The 16,034-nt window shown below is 43.0% G+C and overlaps 1 protein-coding gene across 7 annotated transcripts in view; it reads left to right on the top strand.

Moving 5' to 3' along the window:
• The window catches only part of SLC25A13 (solute carrier family 25 member 13), a 98,683-nt gene extending 83,171 nt beyond the window's left edge, over positions 1 to 15,512 (top strand). For all 7 annotated transcript variants that reach the window (XM_065051118.1, XM_065051122.1, XM_065051121.1 and 4 more), the window contains 4 exons: positions 9,306 to 9,444; positions 13,122 to 13,280; positions 13,360 to 13,450; positions 14,294 to 15,512. In XM_065051118.1, the coding sequence (XP_064907190.1) occupies positions 9,306 to 9,444; positions 13,122 to 13,280; positions 13,360 to 13,450; positions 14,294 to 14,483 (579 nt within the window). In that variant the 3' untranslated portion in view covers positions 14,484 to 15,512. The remainder of the gene's footprint in view (positions 1 to 9,305; positions 9,445 to 13,121; positions 13,281 to 13,359; positions 13,451 to 14,293) is intronic.
• The last annotated feature ends 522 nt before the right edge of the window (positions 15,513 to 16,034 follow it).

The following is a 16,034-nucleotide window of genomic DNA, read 5'->3' as shown; positions in this document are numbered from 1 at the left end:
AAAGCATCCAATCCTTTCCAATTGTCCTGTTACCATTACAAAGAGGAGGCCTGCCTGCCAGGAGATGTATGTGTGTTTTGGCCTGGGGAGAAGTTGCAGGTCTGAATAGGATTTGCTGGGGAGTTGGTTTTCCCTTTAAATTGACTTGCTAATTTTTTAGGTGTTTGACTGAAGCTGATGCTATTGTGTAAACTCCTAGTAAATGGCATTATGGTGTTGAGCAGGTCAGCATTTACAACTGAAAACGTGGATATGGTAAACAGTCTCCGGCCCTGAGGCTCTACAGGAATGGAGGGCAGCCACTGACTTTTACTTGGAACAGTAAAAATAAAACATAAAATGAAAAAGAGTGATGAACTAGTTTACTGAAGTTAGTATTTTTACCATTTTTTTCCTCAATACCTGCTTTTGGTGGCTGAGCAGAGTTTGCTACGTTTTTCCATTTTTAAATGGCATTAATGTCTCAGGTTGAGACATGAATTATGTCTGTTTTCTAGAGTAGATACTTGGTGAATATTTGTAAGGAATATACCTGAAGAGGACCTGGTTACAGCACTACATTGCATTGAAACAGGCAGTTATTTATTCACGAAGCAACACAGTTTTAAGTCCATTTTCCCCCACCAAAAAAAAAAAGCCACAGAAGGGGTATTTGTTTTACTCTTCTGTTGTCTCTGTTTCTGCCTCTTTTCCACCTCTCCACCCAGCTCCATGTCTTTTTTTATGTCCAGTTTGGATTCATTGCCTACAAAACTTGGCTGATTTGATGAAACTAGAGAATTTAACTTGGCAATCACAGTCATCTACCCAACAGAGCAGAGGCCACATCAGAAGGCTTGTGTCCAAGTGCACCCTTAGTCACTGCTAGCTCTGTTATTGGGCACGTTTGTGCTGTTGTCCACCAAACACCTTGGCACTGTAGCCAAAAAGAAAATGGCAGACCTGTCTGCCCCTCTCCTGGGTGCCAGTAAGAGTGTAGGTGCAGCCACGTGGTGCAGGAAAACTCATTAAAAGTAAAGCTGCCTCCTCCTCCTGGCTTCATTTAGCTTGAACCCAGACCAGCTCCCTCTGTAGCTCCTGACGATGGTTGTACCCAGGAAAGGGAAGAGGCTTCATGGCATGGGGAGCCCATCAGGCTGTATCCGAGGAGTTCTGTACTACCTGTAGGTGCAGCTCCCGTAGGAGCAGCACTAAGGGCAAAAGCAGTCCTGTTCTGAATGCTTGTGCTGAGGCTGGCAGTGCTGGTGAGGCCAGGCAGGGATTAATAACGCATTGGGTGTAGGTCACCAGCCCCCCAAAACACTGCCTAGAGGCATTAATCATCTAAAATGAATTTCAGCCAAGACTGGATATGGTAGGTGCTACCTTCTCTAGTGGTGCTTTTAGTAAATTAATTTAGTGGGGATAATGACCAGGTGAACATCAAATAATAATAAGTGTTCTACTAATGAGAGTGGAAATATCTTGGTATAATAGTATAGCTGAACTGTTTCCATTGCTCATCAATGTGAGTTTACTTCTGTGTCGATGGTTACAAACCCCTTAAATCAGGAGTGGTCATCCAGTCTGCTGCACACCAGTGTTTCTGTTCCTCTCGCTCTGCCTTGGTGCTGTTTCTATTACCATGTTTAAGGACTGCAGTGAAAATTCTCTTTTCCCATTTCAGAAATAAATCATCTTGAAAGCTGTTTTTACCACCACAGATCAATCCAGCATGCTCTGCTTAGTTCCTATGAATCTTTTATGCTGAAATCTGGGTAAAAATCTGTAATAGTCCCATGTGGTAGTCAGCGAAGAAGAATGTACTTTCATTAATTATAACTGCAGACAGAAGATGCAAAGAATTATGTATTTTAGTCTTAACTTCATGAGACAAATTCCTGCGTGTCTTAACAAGATCTACTGCTTGTTGTTTGAATTCTTAAATTTTGTATTGATTTCTACCTATGAAGCACTTTCTGTGGATTTTAAAGTTAAATGCCCACATACCTCTGATCTAGGTAATTTCAGTGCTCCTGTCTTGCATTAACAGAGAAAACCAAGGCACAGACAAATAAATCTTATGTCTCATATCAACAAATTAACAAAGGAAATACTATGTAAACTGTTTTTGCATCCAGCTGAGTGAATCTTGTATTGATTATGATTGTAATTATCAAGGCAGTCTAGTCCAAATTAATAGCTGTTTGAGGATCACTGAGAAGCTGGGTTGTGTAGTTTCGATGCCCCTCTGTATGAGTGAGATTAATGTTCTTTTGGGTCACTCTGCTATGCTAGTGACACAATTCACAGTAGTACTCTGTTGAGATCTCTGCTCTGTGCTTCATTCTGTTTGCAAACTTGGCACTAGAATCAGAATAACTTGTGTGGAAAACCAGTCTGGAGGTCATCTGGGCAACCCCACACAGTATTTGACCACTTTCATGGTTTAAATAAACAAACAAAGCCAAAAACCCCCTCACCCTTCCCTAATACCTAACTGGAATTGACCATGTTCCAGCTTCTGTCCATTGTCTCTAACCTTTCCACTGTGCATCCCCAAGAAGAATTATCTTCCTTGAACCCTCCCTTTGAGTAGCTGAAGAGAGCAGTAAGCTCTCCCACCAGCCTGCTTTTCTCAGAGTTGGGCACACTGAGTTCCCTTGTCCTCTCCTCATCTACCATGCCACCCAGTCGACTTGATGGCCCCACACTGGACTCACTTCAGTGTAGCAATATCTTTCTTGTACTGCAGAGCCCAGAACTGGACGCAGGACTCCAGATGTGGTCTCACTTCTGCTGAATGGGAATAATCACTTTGCTTGCACCCTTGCTGCTACAGCCCAGAGTGTAGCTGTCTGTCTTTACTGCAAAGAAAGGCGCTGCTGACCCACACTCAACTTGGCCACCAGTACCCTCCAGACGTTTTCTCCAAAGCTGCTTTCTGGCCACTCAGACTCAGCCCGTACTCCTACATAGGGCTGTTCCAGTCCAGATGCAGGACTTTGCATTTGCTAATTTGAATTTCATGATGTTCTTTTTGGCCTACTTCTCCTTCCTGTGAGGGCCTCTCTGTTTAGCAGCATTGCCATATAGCACACTAGCTACTTCCCCAGTTCAGTATCATCTGCTGCTGAGAGTGTGGCTCATGTTCCACTATGAAGGTGCTGTGGCAGACCATCTCAAAAGCCTTGCTTATAGTCAAGGTTTACAACATCCGTTGCTGTTCCCTAGTCCACAGGTCTGAAAAGCAGGTTGGTCAGCCATGATTTGGTGTTCCCAATCTCTCTCTTGCCCTTCTTATGCTTGGAAATTGCTTCCAGGAGCATTTGCTCCGTAAACCTTGCAGGGACAGAGGTGTGGCCAAACAGCTGGTAATTTCCCAGATCTTGCTTCTTGTTCTTCAGGATGGGTGTGATGTTTGTCTTTTTCCAGTCATCAGAACCCCTTTGACTGACTTGACCTTTTGAAGGTAATAAAAGCCGCACAACAACATCAGCCAGCGGTCTAGACACCATTGGAGGTGTCCCCTCTGGTCTTACAGATTGTGTATGTGCAGATGTGTTAAGTGCTCTGCCTATAGGTGATGCTGTGCTCCTGCAGACTTTTCTGGTAGGCTCGTGGAGAGACCTGAGGGCAGATTTTACTAGTTAAAAAGCAAGGCAAACGTTATTTCCTTGCCTCTTCCATGTACTTTGTCACTGGGTTTCCTGTCCCCATTAAGCAACAGCCTCACAATTTATTTAGTTGTCCTTTCACTGCTGATGTGTTTATAGAAACCGGTTTTACTCTCCCTTTGCTAGATCCAGCTCCAACTGACCGTTGGCTTTTCTGACTCCATTTGCTACACACCCAAGCCGGGGTTCTGTATTTCTCCTGGGTAGCCCATACTCACCTCTTCTTCCTTTTCGCTTTCTGCATTTGAGCTCAGTCATCAGTTCCCTGTTCATCTCCTGTGCCCTTCTGACATGGTTGCTCAACCATTTGCACAGTGGAGTGGACCATCCTAGTACTTTGAGGAGACTGTCCTTGAAGATCATTATTATCTTAGTGTACTTCTGTAACTCTAAAAGTTCTTATTTGGGGGAAAGTTGCTGTTCTGGTGCACGGAGGTCCAGGCCAGATAATTAGATCTCTCCTTTTCTTCCTTCCCCACTAAAGAACTGAAGACCAGTAGATGTGGAAAAAACAGAGGGTTTTTTTTACTTCAACTAATTGTCCATCATAATAAATACAACAATTTAAAGTCAAAGCTGCCTCTCAGACTCACTGTGCCTTCACTGGGTGTTCAGATACTAGCAATCCTGCAGTGATACTCAGCTTCGGAATAAAATGCACGTTAATTCCAGCAATAAAAAGATTTTACATATACAGCTCATTAGGCTGACTGCTGGGTCGAACCCCTGTAGTTCTTTAAAGCTAGAAAGCAAATATTTTTTTCTTCCTTTGTCTAAAATTTGGAACTACTTGTGTAAATAAGTGTTTTAAAACACTGTAGTTCTCATAACCCAGCTGCTCTTTGTGGAGGCACATAGTAGCACTTTTTCAAAAGGAGTTTGTTTCCTCTGTCTGTCTTCTTTCTGCTAGTAATTATTGCTGTGAAAGCACCAGGGCATGGAGGCTTACAACTAGTAAGATCTTCTTTAGCTACAGATGTTCTGTAGATGACAGCTGTTCTTAAAAATATAGAGACAGCTTATCCCACTCAGGGAAAATGTCACTTAACCTAATGCAAAGTGTCATTTGTGTTGGCAGAAATGGGAAGGGATATATTTCTGGTTTTCAGTATTTTTAATAGATTTTATTTAATTTCTGGTCACAGTAGAATATTAAAGTGATCGGACAAGATCAGCTACTCTATTTTCTGGTTTTGTCTGTCTCACACAGTCATATGCATAAAGTCCCGTTAATTTAGATTGAATTTAGATTCCCTTGGGTTTGAAATGTATCTTTAAAGTGCTTAGGTAAATACACATTATAAGTACACCTACTTTGTACATCATAGAAACTCATAGCCATAGAATATCTGCCATGAAATGTTTAATAAAATATTACTGTTTTTATAAATAATCATTCTGAATAGTGCTTTACAGCATAACAGACAGTGCCACTCCATAATTTTGCAGAACAAAGTTATTCTGTGATCCCAGGAAGATGGTAAATAATATGGTAGCAAATGATTCTTCGAGGAAAGGTTATGTTAGTTATGGTAATATTTCTGATTAGAATTACTAGAAGGTAACTAGCTCAGATTCGTGCTTTGGCCCATACCACCAACAGTTTGCATTCCCAAAAAGCTAGTCAGAAAAGTTTCCAAAAGTCTCCTCTTCATTTCTTTTTTGACAACTTCATAAAGGGGCTTCTGGTGCGTTGACCTGGAAAGTGTAATCTCAGGTGACAGGCTGTGTACTAAGCTCCCGCCTGGCGGCTTTGATAACAGCTGAGGTATTTCACCTCTTCAAGTAGTGGGTTTACAGCAGGCTGATAAACATAGGAAATAGAGTAGTAAAAGTTTTGAGTTCTGTTAATTTGCATGCGCCATGCCAGTTGGTGGCTGTGTTGCCATATGTGAGAACCTGCTCTTCAAAAATTTTATTTGAAAATAATGAACAAAAAAGCCCCTGCAACTAAGAGGTGCTAGAATTTTTGTGCGGAAACTGAGTTGCTGGCAAAGCATTTGAAATAAGTGTTTCGTTCCTCTAAGTTGATGTGCTCAATCAGTATAAAAATATGTGAATAGAAACCCATAGCAGCTTTAAGGCAATGTCATTTTACAGTAGAAAAAATCACAGCCCTTGAAAGCAAATACCAGTAATATTTGACTGATTGTTACAGAACCTGTTAAGTGCCGTTAGGGCTCCGATTCCAAAGGGTTAAGTCTGTAGTAAAACCCAAGAAGAATGCAAAATGATCAAGAAATGACATGCTGCCTATTGTTTGTAGCTATAGGATCAAAATAACAATTATACATGCCAAATAAATTCTAAACCTGTAAAGGAGAGAAAGAGGGGGTGGCTGTAAGTACAGGTGCCAGAAGCATTAAATAACCCTGGCAGACAAGGTGCACCACTGTTGTCCCAAATGCTGCTGGGTCCCCCCGTCTGGCATTTTTCCCCCTGCCCCAGACAATGTGCATTCACTGCAGGAGACTCGGGAGAGCCCGCGTCTCCCAGACCTGCCGGCTCCTTCTGCCCAACCCGACACAGAGGTGCCTTTGTCAGTATAATTACCCTCCCCTTGTAGTAGAAATAGTTTGTTTAGGGCCTTATTTGCAGGTAGAGCTGGTAGAAGCAGGAATTAGCATGCTAAAGAACCTGCCCCAGCACTGATTTGGGCTTATTTATCTCAGTCTTGGACAATCAGGGTTGTTTTTGTTGGTTTGGTGTTTTTTTTTCCCTCCGTGGATTTATTCAGTGAGATACTATCCGAGATTAAGAGCTTTAAGGTTATTAAAGAGATTGAAGATGGGAGCCAACTGGCTGTTGTGTGCGGGAGGCGCACGCCGTGGTGTGCAGGATCTCCCAACAATTTCATGCCTGGCAGGTCTGCGCCTTGGCTGCCAGAATAAACTCAGGTGGATGATCCTTACAGCAAACTGGGGATTGATTAAAACTCCTTTTGGCTTTCAGCACGTTGTCCACATCAAAAAGGTGCGAGAAGTAAAAATAAATGTTTCTTTTGCTTTTCAAGATACTGTGGCCAATCTCCCTAAGCCTTCCTAATTGGCCTAGGCTGGTTGCGGATGATTAACTTGAAGTTAAATGAGGCCTGCTTTTAAACATGCTTTCCCAGACTTTAAACCGAGCGATGGGGGGGAAACTTTAGACTGTTGCGATGCTGGACCAGAGCCAAGCTGGGTTATTATTAAAGTGGATCCAAGTTTTGATCCACGTTTTGTTTACACTGAGCCTACTAAGTTGATGGACATCCCTCCCTCTCTGCATACCCGAACACAGATTATTATGGATATTAACAATATACTATTTCTACCCCATGAAAAACAGCCTTTTAATGAAGGGGGAGGAATATTAGCAGTTCAGGTTGAGTTAAGAGTTGCTCGCATTTGGAGTTTATTGATTTCCCCAAGTTATTTTAACTATGTCAAGATATTTCAGAGTATGAAAAAAATGCGAAGGAAAAAATGTGTGCAGTGTTTAATGACAACATTGCAAAGAAAATAAAAGTAATATGCCCTGAGGGCAAAGGCAGAGAGGAGATTTGCTCTGAGGAAAAGCATGCTCTAAAAATAAATCTTTGAAGAAACCATGTTGGTCTGTGAATGTTATGTTAGTGAGTTACATAATTTTTCTGAGGTAGATACAGTGCAGACTTTTGATCATTAAAAAGTTACTTTTTTTCATACAGAACTTGGTAAAGCCCTAGTATTTTCTTTTTATGTGGAGATTAAAGATAAACTGTAAAATGGGCTTCTGTTGTGCACGGAAGGCCAGAATTCTTGTATCTTCTCTGTGCCCTCAAGGTGAAGTCTATGGGTTTTGCAGGTAATTTTGAGGAGAAGCCGGCCCAGCATCGCGTTCTTCCCTGGCTGACGGCCCCATCCAGCGCAGGTGAACAGCGGAGCGGCTGTAACGGCAGCGCTTCGAGAGCCTTTGTGGCATTTTCCTTCATGTCCCTAGAAAGGTGTAATGAGAACCAGCGACTGGCAGCATAAATCAGGCAAATCCAGCTGAGCAGCAAGGCAAAGGGTCTTAGCAGCAGGAGTCATTAACCTCTGCACAGACTCTTGGGGGAAGCGGTCAGTTCGCAGTCTGAAAATGTCAAAAATAAGCTGAGACAGCGTGTTGGAGAGCAGCAGGGCTTGGGCAGAGTGTCTTGTGCTCACTGCTCTCGCTAACCGAGCCTGTCACATGTAGAAAGTCTGACTAGAAGATCTAATGGCTGTTTCTAGCCAAATCTTTATTTTCTCAGGGGCATTCTCTAACTGCAGGCTGCACTATTAGCATCTCCTGCGACCTTGTTTTCCCATCACGCATCCTGCTCGCCCACCCCTGCCCGGCCTTGCTGAAAGGCAGCTTCTCAGTTTTTCTGACACCTTGCAGATTTTACGTCTTTACTTGATAACCAGCATCCAGCTTGCACAAGCACTATATTTTAACTGCTGTTAGAGTACAAGCCAAGCTTACAGATATGTCTAGGCGTATCATTAGATTTAATTAAATTCTGTGGATATTAGCATGTCCCCTGTGAAATGTCTGGCACTGAGCTGTGCCCTGGTAGACCTGCACACAAGAGAAGTACATTAACAAGGGCACCCCGGGAGGGCTCCTTGGATGAACCTCAAGCAGTTTCACCATGACTCCACCCTTGCTTCAAGAGGAGAAGCTTCAGCTCATCCACAAACAATTTCTTTCTCAAGCTTGAAAGATTTGGTCCGTTTTTCAAAGCCTCCTCCTGTTTGTGCCTTCCTGCTGGTCTCAGTCCTGGTGTGTTCCATATTGAGGAAAGGCAGACTGTGAGTCCCTTTTGCTGGTGGAACATGGATATTATTTGATATTTTATTTTGGTTGACCTCCCCTGGTGGCTTTTTTTTTTCTTTCCCTCCTGCTTGGAAAACCGTTGGTTGCTTGCTGCTACCCCAAAAGTTTCCTTGCCTGTTTGCCACCCTCTTAGATGTTAAAACAGCTGCATTCCTCATAACTTCATTGGCTGTTTGTGCCACTTGCTTACACAAATTGCTAGCAAGACGAATTAAACAGTAAGACTTGAAACTTATTTGAAATAAACTGTATCACAGATATCTTGTACTTTAAAAATCACAAGTAAAGCGTCGTGTTACTGTTCTATGAAAGAGTTAGTGTTACAGCCCCGCTCTCTTTCTTTCCCTCTTTCCCTCAGTATGTGTTGCATTATCGACTGCAGTGTCTGCACAGATGTGTGGACTGGGCACTATTTTTGCTGAAGTATTTGTTGTAGGTGTGAATGAGAGGGGATAGACTTGTCCTGTGGCTCAGTCTTCTCCAGACACATCCTGAACTCCCACTACAGGTGCATGGTGACAATGTCGACTGTTTAAAATTCTGCAAAGGTGTTATTAGAGTTTATTCCAACACATGACGTTTTCTCTTTTACCAGCAAATAACTACAGTATTAGGGAGTGGAGTGAGGGAGAACAAGTAGACAAGATAAATACACTCCTCAGCATGGTGAAATACGTGGGTCTCTCAAAATTTTGAGAGGATAAATTGCTTTTTCTATAAGGCCTTTGCAACAAAACAAAATAATACAATGTGCTCTATTCTCTGATGAACATAGTTCATCATGTTAAATTTGCTCATTCTCAAAACTTGTTCTTTTTTTCAACACAGGGTGCTAAGGCGTGTTTTTTGCGTGACATCCCCTTCTCTGCCATTTACTTCCCCTGTTATGCTCATTTGAAAGCATCACTTGCAAATGAAGATGGGAGGGTTAGCCCTGGAAATCTGCTCTTGGCTGGATCAATAGCTGGTAAGTGCCCAAATTTCTTTTTGCGTGGCACTATGTCGCATCTGCAGCACAATAGATACGACAGTGAGAACTTTGAAAATGCTGGTTTTTGCGACCTTATGCCCGAATAACAGAAAGCTAAAATGCTCTAGAGTGAGTTGATGTTAAAAATAAAGATATTGTAAGTTCCTGGTATAATCGTAATGTTCAGGAGGCAAAAGGAAGGAAAAGTTTTGAGTGTTGATGCTTTGTTATCATATATAATTATTCTTTGTGTAGTTACTTGGCTGGTTTGGGCTGTGTCTGACTGACTGGTAAAGTTTTGTTGAAATGGTTTATAAATAAAATCATGGCATTCATGAAATTCTTTATGATTAAAGGAATCTTGAATTTTGGTAAATGGAGTCCAAAAGGCATACTAGCAGTACAGTTCTCCAAATAACAATGAAGCAGTATGTGACAAAATGGTGACAGTGACTTGCTACTCACAGTATCCCATCCAGTGACTTGGTTTCATGAGGATTTTACCATTATCTTTTTTTATATTAAACAAAACAGAAAAGCTTGAAAACGTTTCTGCCGTGCCACAGGTTGCTGATACCTGGTGTACCCAGATATAACAGAGGTGCTGAGTGTGATCTTGAGCACTAAAAATCTGCTACGTAGCAGACTGGAGAGCTAAATCACACTGAACTTGTCACAGACGTGTTTAACTTGAGTGTGCCAGAGCTTAAGGGAGAAGGCAGAGCCAGGCTTTGCAGCCTGAGCTGGCCTTTGTGTCTGCTGTGCAGCTGGTCCCTGGCACAGCACCCAGCTGCTGCACCCAAGGGAGATCAACCGCCTTTTGGTAGCTGCCTCCTGGAGAGGGCAGCTGGAGAGTCCTACTCCTGATGTGTCCACGGTTTTCCTTTCAGGAAACAAGTGGGCTGGAAAATTGGTGCAACAGGGCCTTTGGGGGAGTGCATAGCAAGCAGGAGGGCTCCCATCAGCAGGGGTGGCCATCATGTTCATCGTGGGCTGCTGGGTCTCTCTGTCCCGCAGCCGAGCTCTTACTTCAGTACAGCCCCTGACTGGCTGCTGCAACCTGCGGGCCGAGAAAAATGGTGGAGTGGCATGAATCCAGCACAGATAGGTTGTTTAGTGCAAGGTTTTCTCACTTGATTTCAAGCTTTTTTCTCCCTGGGGAAACTGTTTTTCATCAGGATTATGCATGGGGCTGTGTCTGCTGAGGAGCAGGGACCTATTATAGCCAGTATCTGGGCCTAGCCTATAGCTAAGACCAGTAAGTTGTCTTGTTGAAGCATATAGCTCTGTATTCAGTAGCTCGTAGTCCAAAGGAATTGACCTAGCACTAGGAAAAGCAGCTGTGTTCAAATGACTGGTGCTTAAAACCCACCTTGTCCCATCCCCACCCCCACCTCCAACCAGAGCCAGCCTCCAAGCCCCCCAACAGGATCTTACAGCCAGCCTATTTCTCACCCATTTTAATGGAACAGAACAATTTTTGAACTTTAGATCATATTTACAGACTTGAAACATAAGCTGGCATTTTTAAGCCAAGTCATTTCTTAGATTTTCCTATTTTTCTCTTTCTAGCCATTGTCAGGTGATTGCAGACTGAGATAACCGTCTCTTTGAAGTCCAGGCACAGAAGCAGTCTTTATTGTTGCTGATATGGCTTACCAAACTAGCTATAATGTGAATTTTATCCAGTGCTTCCTGTGAATCCCATCCTAGGTTAACTCTCATGAGCAAATTACAGTGCTAAAGATACAACACTCATCCTACTGTTTACAAAAACAAGGAATTTATTTTATTTGGTACAAGTAAAGCGTGGTGAGGGTGTACGGGTCAGCTGTTTTGCCACAAGAAGTCAAGGAGAAGCCAGAACAAAAACCCCACCACCTCCAAAACACCGGCTCCATCTCTGGCTGGGATCTCCCCTGGTGATCGGACTTGGGACTCAAGCGTGAGCTCCGTCTGGGTGTGGGGAGCTCCACCTTTCCCAGCCCTGTGGTGCTGGGATGTTCCCGCTGGCCATGCCTGGATGCACCTGTGTCGTGTGCCAGCAGACGTTGCTTGTGCTGGGTGTATTTTCTTCCTTTCCATTGTTAGGGACACATGCAACATGCGTGTCATGTAGCCTGATCTGCTTCTGGTTTTCACTGTTCACCAGATGTCTCAACCTGTTGTGCCGTGGCATTTTCTGAGATGATACTAGTATCAGCTACAGGATCTCTCCTTAATTTGCTCCATCTGCTTATTGCCTCCATGAACTTCCTTCTCTGCCCCTCAGCCCTCTTGTTTTACTGTCAGCTCCTGCTGTGCCCTTCGTCTCATTTCAATTGTAAGCTCCTCACAGCAGCTACCTGTAATTTTTTATTTGTCTGTAAAATCTTTTGTGCTGTACACATAGCTCCTAAAAACAGGATTAAAAGCATCTTGAACTGCACAATATCCTCAGTAATAAGGAATGTGGAATAAGGAGATGGAAGTCAATGTGCAGTAAGCAGAATTATTTCTAAGTATGTCCTTTGGTTTTTCTTGAAAACACTGGTTGGCTTTTGAAGGACAAAAGTCCAGCTTTAAATGGAAGATTCCACCAATACCCTGGTGTGGGTAAGGCTATGCAAAGAGGAATTTCCACATCTCTGGAGTTCAGAAACCTTGACCAGGTTTTAGCACTCGCCTGCCAGACTGACCATGGTGCAAGTTCAGTGTGTCCATTATTTTGAGGGCTCCAGGAGAGGAGGGGGGACTTATTATTTTGGTGGTAGGCACACGCGTACATCTCTCAGAGCAGTCTGCAAGAAGGGTGTTCTGGTGCTTGAAGCCAGACCATACTGGTTTGGATGAAAGTTGTTACAGAATTATTAAGCCTAAAAAAAAAAAAAAGCAAAGGAGATTTATGCATCTACATCTGACCAAGTTGGTTTGGAACAGATGCAGAATGGAAAAGTAATAAAACCATAAGAGACAGTGTCTTCTGGGTACAGTCTCAGTGCTTTTTTTTTTTTTTGTCTTTTTTTTTTTCTTTTATTCTAAACGTGGGCAGCCCTGGTTTGGATAGGAATGATTTTAGAAATACCACCCATTTTGTAAGTTGGTAGTTTTTGCTTTCAGTTGATTATCTGCCAGAGTAAATTTAAATCTTTCTCCAAGCGTTCTGCTGAGGATGTCAGCTGTGGCTTTGCAGCTGAGCAGCCCGCCATTCCGAAGCAGAAGAATGACCCTTTCTTTAAACCTTAGCTCTCCTGCCTTGCTGAGCATGCACGGCAGTATCTGGTTCTTGGTGACATTGCTGCATGGTGGGGAGGTGCGTGTGTCCATGTCCAGGCTGTTCTAGCACAGTGTGCAGCCAGAATGCCAGGAACCACAGAGAGGCATGAAAAGAAAAAGAAAAGATCGACCTCACCTCCTATAACATTGTGCTTATTAACTGTGCAAGTTTCAGGTTAGCACTGAAAATCCAGCCCGCGCCTCCCTGCTTCTCCAAAAGAAGTTTGCTCAGGGTGCAGCCACGTCCACAACGGCTGCTTCTTGTCGCTTGTTCTCCTTCCTGGCCTCTGCTTGAATCCCACGTGGCTGGATTCTCCTGGCGGCAGGATGAAAGGCACAGTTACCCCTGTGTACGCGAGGCGTGCAGCATATGCGGCAAGTCGGTGGTGCCCGCCTGCTGATGTTTGTGTTGTGTGCAGGTATGCCTGCAGCCTCTCTGGTCACCCCTGCGGATGTCATCAAAACAAGGCTACAGGTGGCAGCCCGGGCAGGCCAGACCACCTACAGCGGTGTTGTGGACTGCTTTGTGAAGATCCTTCGAGAAGAAGGTCCAAAGGCTCTGTGGAAAGGAGCAGGAGGTGTGTAAAACAGCTTTGATTACTAAATGCTTTCTAATGGTGTTTTTTGTCACTGAGGGACTTTTTCTTTTCTTTCAAGCTCGTGTATTTCGATCTTCTCCTCAGTTTGGTGTAACTCTGGTGACCTATGAGCTACTGCAGAGATGGTTTTACGTGGACTTCGGGGGAATGTAAGTGTGTGGTGTCTGAATCTACCTGGCACCATGAAGCCCCACTTGGTTCTGTGTGGGTCTGGGTGCTCCTCGGTTTGTCTTGCTGTTACAGAGGACACACTGGAAAGGCTTTGTAAATATGATTTAAGCCACACTACACTGGTGGAGTTTGGGATAATATCGCAGTACCTGTTTCACAACAAGACATTGCCACGTTTTCTATCACCATTTCAATCTGGGGACCTTTGTTAGTGTAAACAGAGACAGTGAGAGGATGAATAATGGGCTGGGGACATAACTGTAGGGGAATGTGTCCAAGTCAGAATACGCTCATTAGTTTGGGGAAGGGGCTGCACCCCTGTTTATGCAGGGCATTTGACATCCAAAAAACTCTATAGGTGTCACCTAGTGCAAAAGTTATTTGTTGGAGCTCCAGCTCTGCCTCCTGTCTTTGTTGACAACACAGAGGGATGTGCATGTGGCTGTTTAACGCGATCCCAGGAGCAGCTGCAGACCATTCGTGAAGCCTTGGGGACAGTAGTTTGAAAGCCACCACAAAAATTATTTAAACTGGTCTAGGTTCCTGGATTGGTTGTGCACTGTAGCAGAGACTTACGAACCCCTGCTCCCCCACACTGCAGTTTTCATTAACAAACTACAAATTTTACATGGATTTGACCATGCTCAATCCACATGAAGGCTGCTAACTGTTCTGGACAGTTTTAAAACAGGGTATTTCTCATTACATTTAATTTAGCTCCTTACTGGGAGGTAGACTCAGATGTCTTATTCAGCTTACTTTATGGGTGAGATTTTTGTGAATACTATGGAAATTAATTTAATATTTTTATTATTTTGCAGAAAACCAGCTGGATCAGAGCCAGTTCCTAAGTCGAGGATCACACTCCCTGCTCCTAACCCTGACCATGTTGGTGGTTATAAATTGGCAGTTGCTACTTTTGCAGGGATTGAAAACAAGTTTGGACTTTACCTACCTCGCTTTAAGCCATCGCCACCTACCTCAAAGGCTGCTGCAGCAGTAGGACCCTAAGTTTATTGCTGTAGGGTTTTTTGTTATTAGTTGGGGAAGAGCCACTTTTCTAATTGGTTAATACTTTTTTCCTTTAGCTTCTCATCATGTAACAGTTTAGCTTCATTTGAGTTTTAAGGCAATTTTCATCTTAAATGTAATCATTTGTCTTTGTGCTTCCTTAACCAGATCACTGTGAAATTCTTACCAGTTGTTTTAAGTTTGGGACCATGAATGTATTTGTCCACATCTGACATGTGCTTGTGTTGGGAAGACACTAATTTTAGGTTCCATTTATTGGGGAGGGCTGGGTGAGATCTGTGAACCAGATCATCTTACAGGCAACGCTCAGTTGCAGATTACCAGGGTGGATGTTGCACATCGTCACTCAAATGGAAAAGCTCAGTGGATATCACGGTGCTCAGAGCAGAATGATTTTGACTGTACGTGTAAATGGGCTATAAACTTCGCACGTGTCTGTAGAGGTCAGCAGATATACCCCCGGTACCTAAGTATGCCAGTACAGTTTCCACTTTTTAAATATGTACACGCACAAGTTCTGTTTCTGGATTGTATTATGAAGCTTTTATGTGGAACATGTTTTTGTAATGGAAACCACATTTATAAATGTTTAGCCCTTGTATTATGTTACTGGTATCAACATGCTCAGAAGAAAGTGTTATTGTCCATAGTCTTTGCACTTTATGGCAGTACTTTTGGCATTCTACTACACATACAAGGAAATTTCATAACTAGGTGCCTATCTTGGGTTGCTGGTGTTTGGAATTCAGTTTGTATATGCACTTCTATAGTAAAACGCTGCTTGTTTAAATAACCGCAATAGAAAATTCATGCACTGTATCGATGGTACCTGCCTTAACTGCTGGCTTGTAATTGGCAAATAGGTGGTTTCAGATTCTTATTTACTTCATTGAGTCAAAAGAGATTAAAATACTCTAAAAGAAAAGATTTTACTTAATTTTTTGGTGCCTTGCACAGTGTTTAGAAAATCATGTATTTATGAAGATAGAAATAAACCTTTCAAACAGATGCACACATGGTATTTTGTTACAGAAACAGCAGCTTACATCAAATGTCTTGTTCAACTTCAGTTATAAAGTTAGTATTTGGGCATGTTGGCTACAAAACACCTGCAGCTTGAGAATAAAGTTCCCAAATTCCTCTGTGTAGAAAAGACATCTGTTGGTGTAGATGTCACTGAAAAAAAAAGACGTTTTTCCTTGGTCAAAAACCAGGATTGGGGTAAGGTTTGATATTTTGATCTTTACTTTCGGGGGCAGCTTAATGTGTTACGAACAGTCTGACTGCCTAGTCAGTTGGAAGGTACTGTTGGGTGTCACCTGTGATACCTCTGAAGACCAAGAAGCATTTGGTCTTTATTGTCTCCATGGGGTGGGAGTGGGTGCCTTCAACGTTGACTGTAAACTGAGGGAACGTGTAGGTGCAGTGTCATTGCAGCTGCATGAGTTCGGTATGAAATATCACATTGTTGGACTAACACTTGTGGAAAAACTGAAGTGGGAATCACTCTATTGTTGTAGTTGTGTTTGA

This window comes from Columba livia, chromosome 2 (assembly GCF_036013475.1).
Source record: "Columba livia isolate bColLiv1 breed racing homer chromosome 2, bColLiv1.pat.W.v2, whole genome shotgun sequence".
NCBI lineage: Eukaryota > Metazoa > Chordata > Aves > Columbiformes > Columbidae > Columba > Columba livia.
This window is presented reverse-complemented; position numbering and strand designations above follow the sequence as displayed.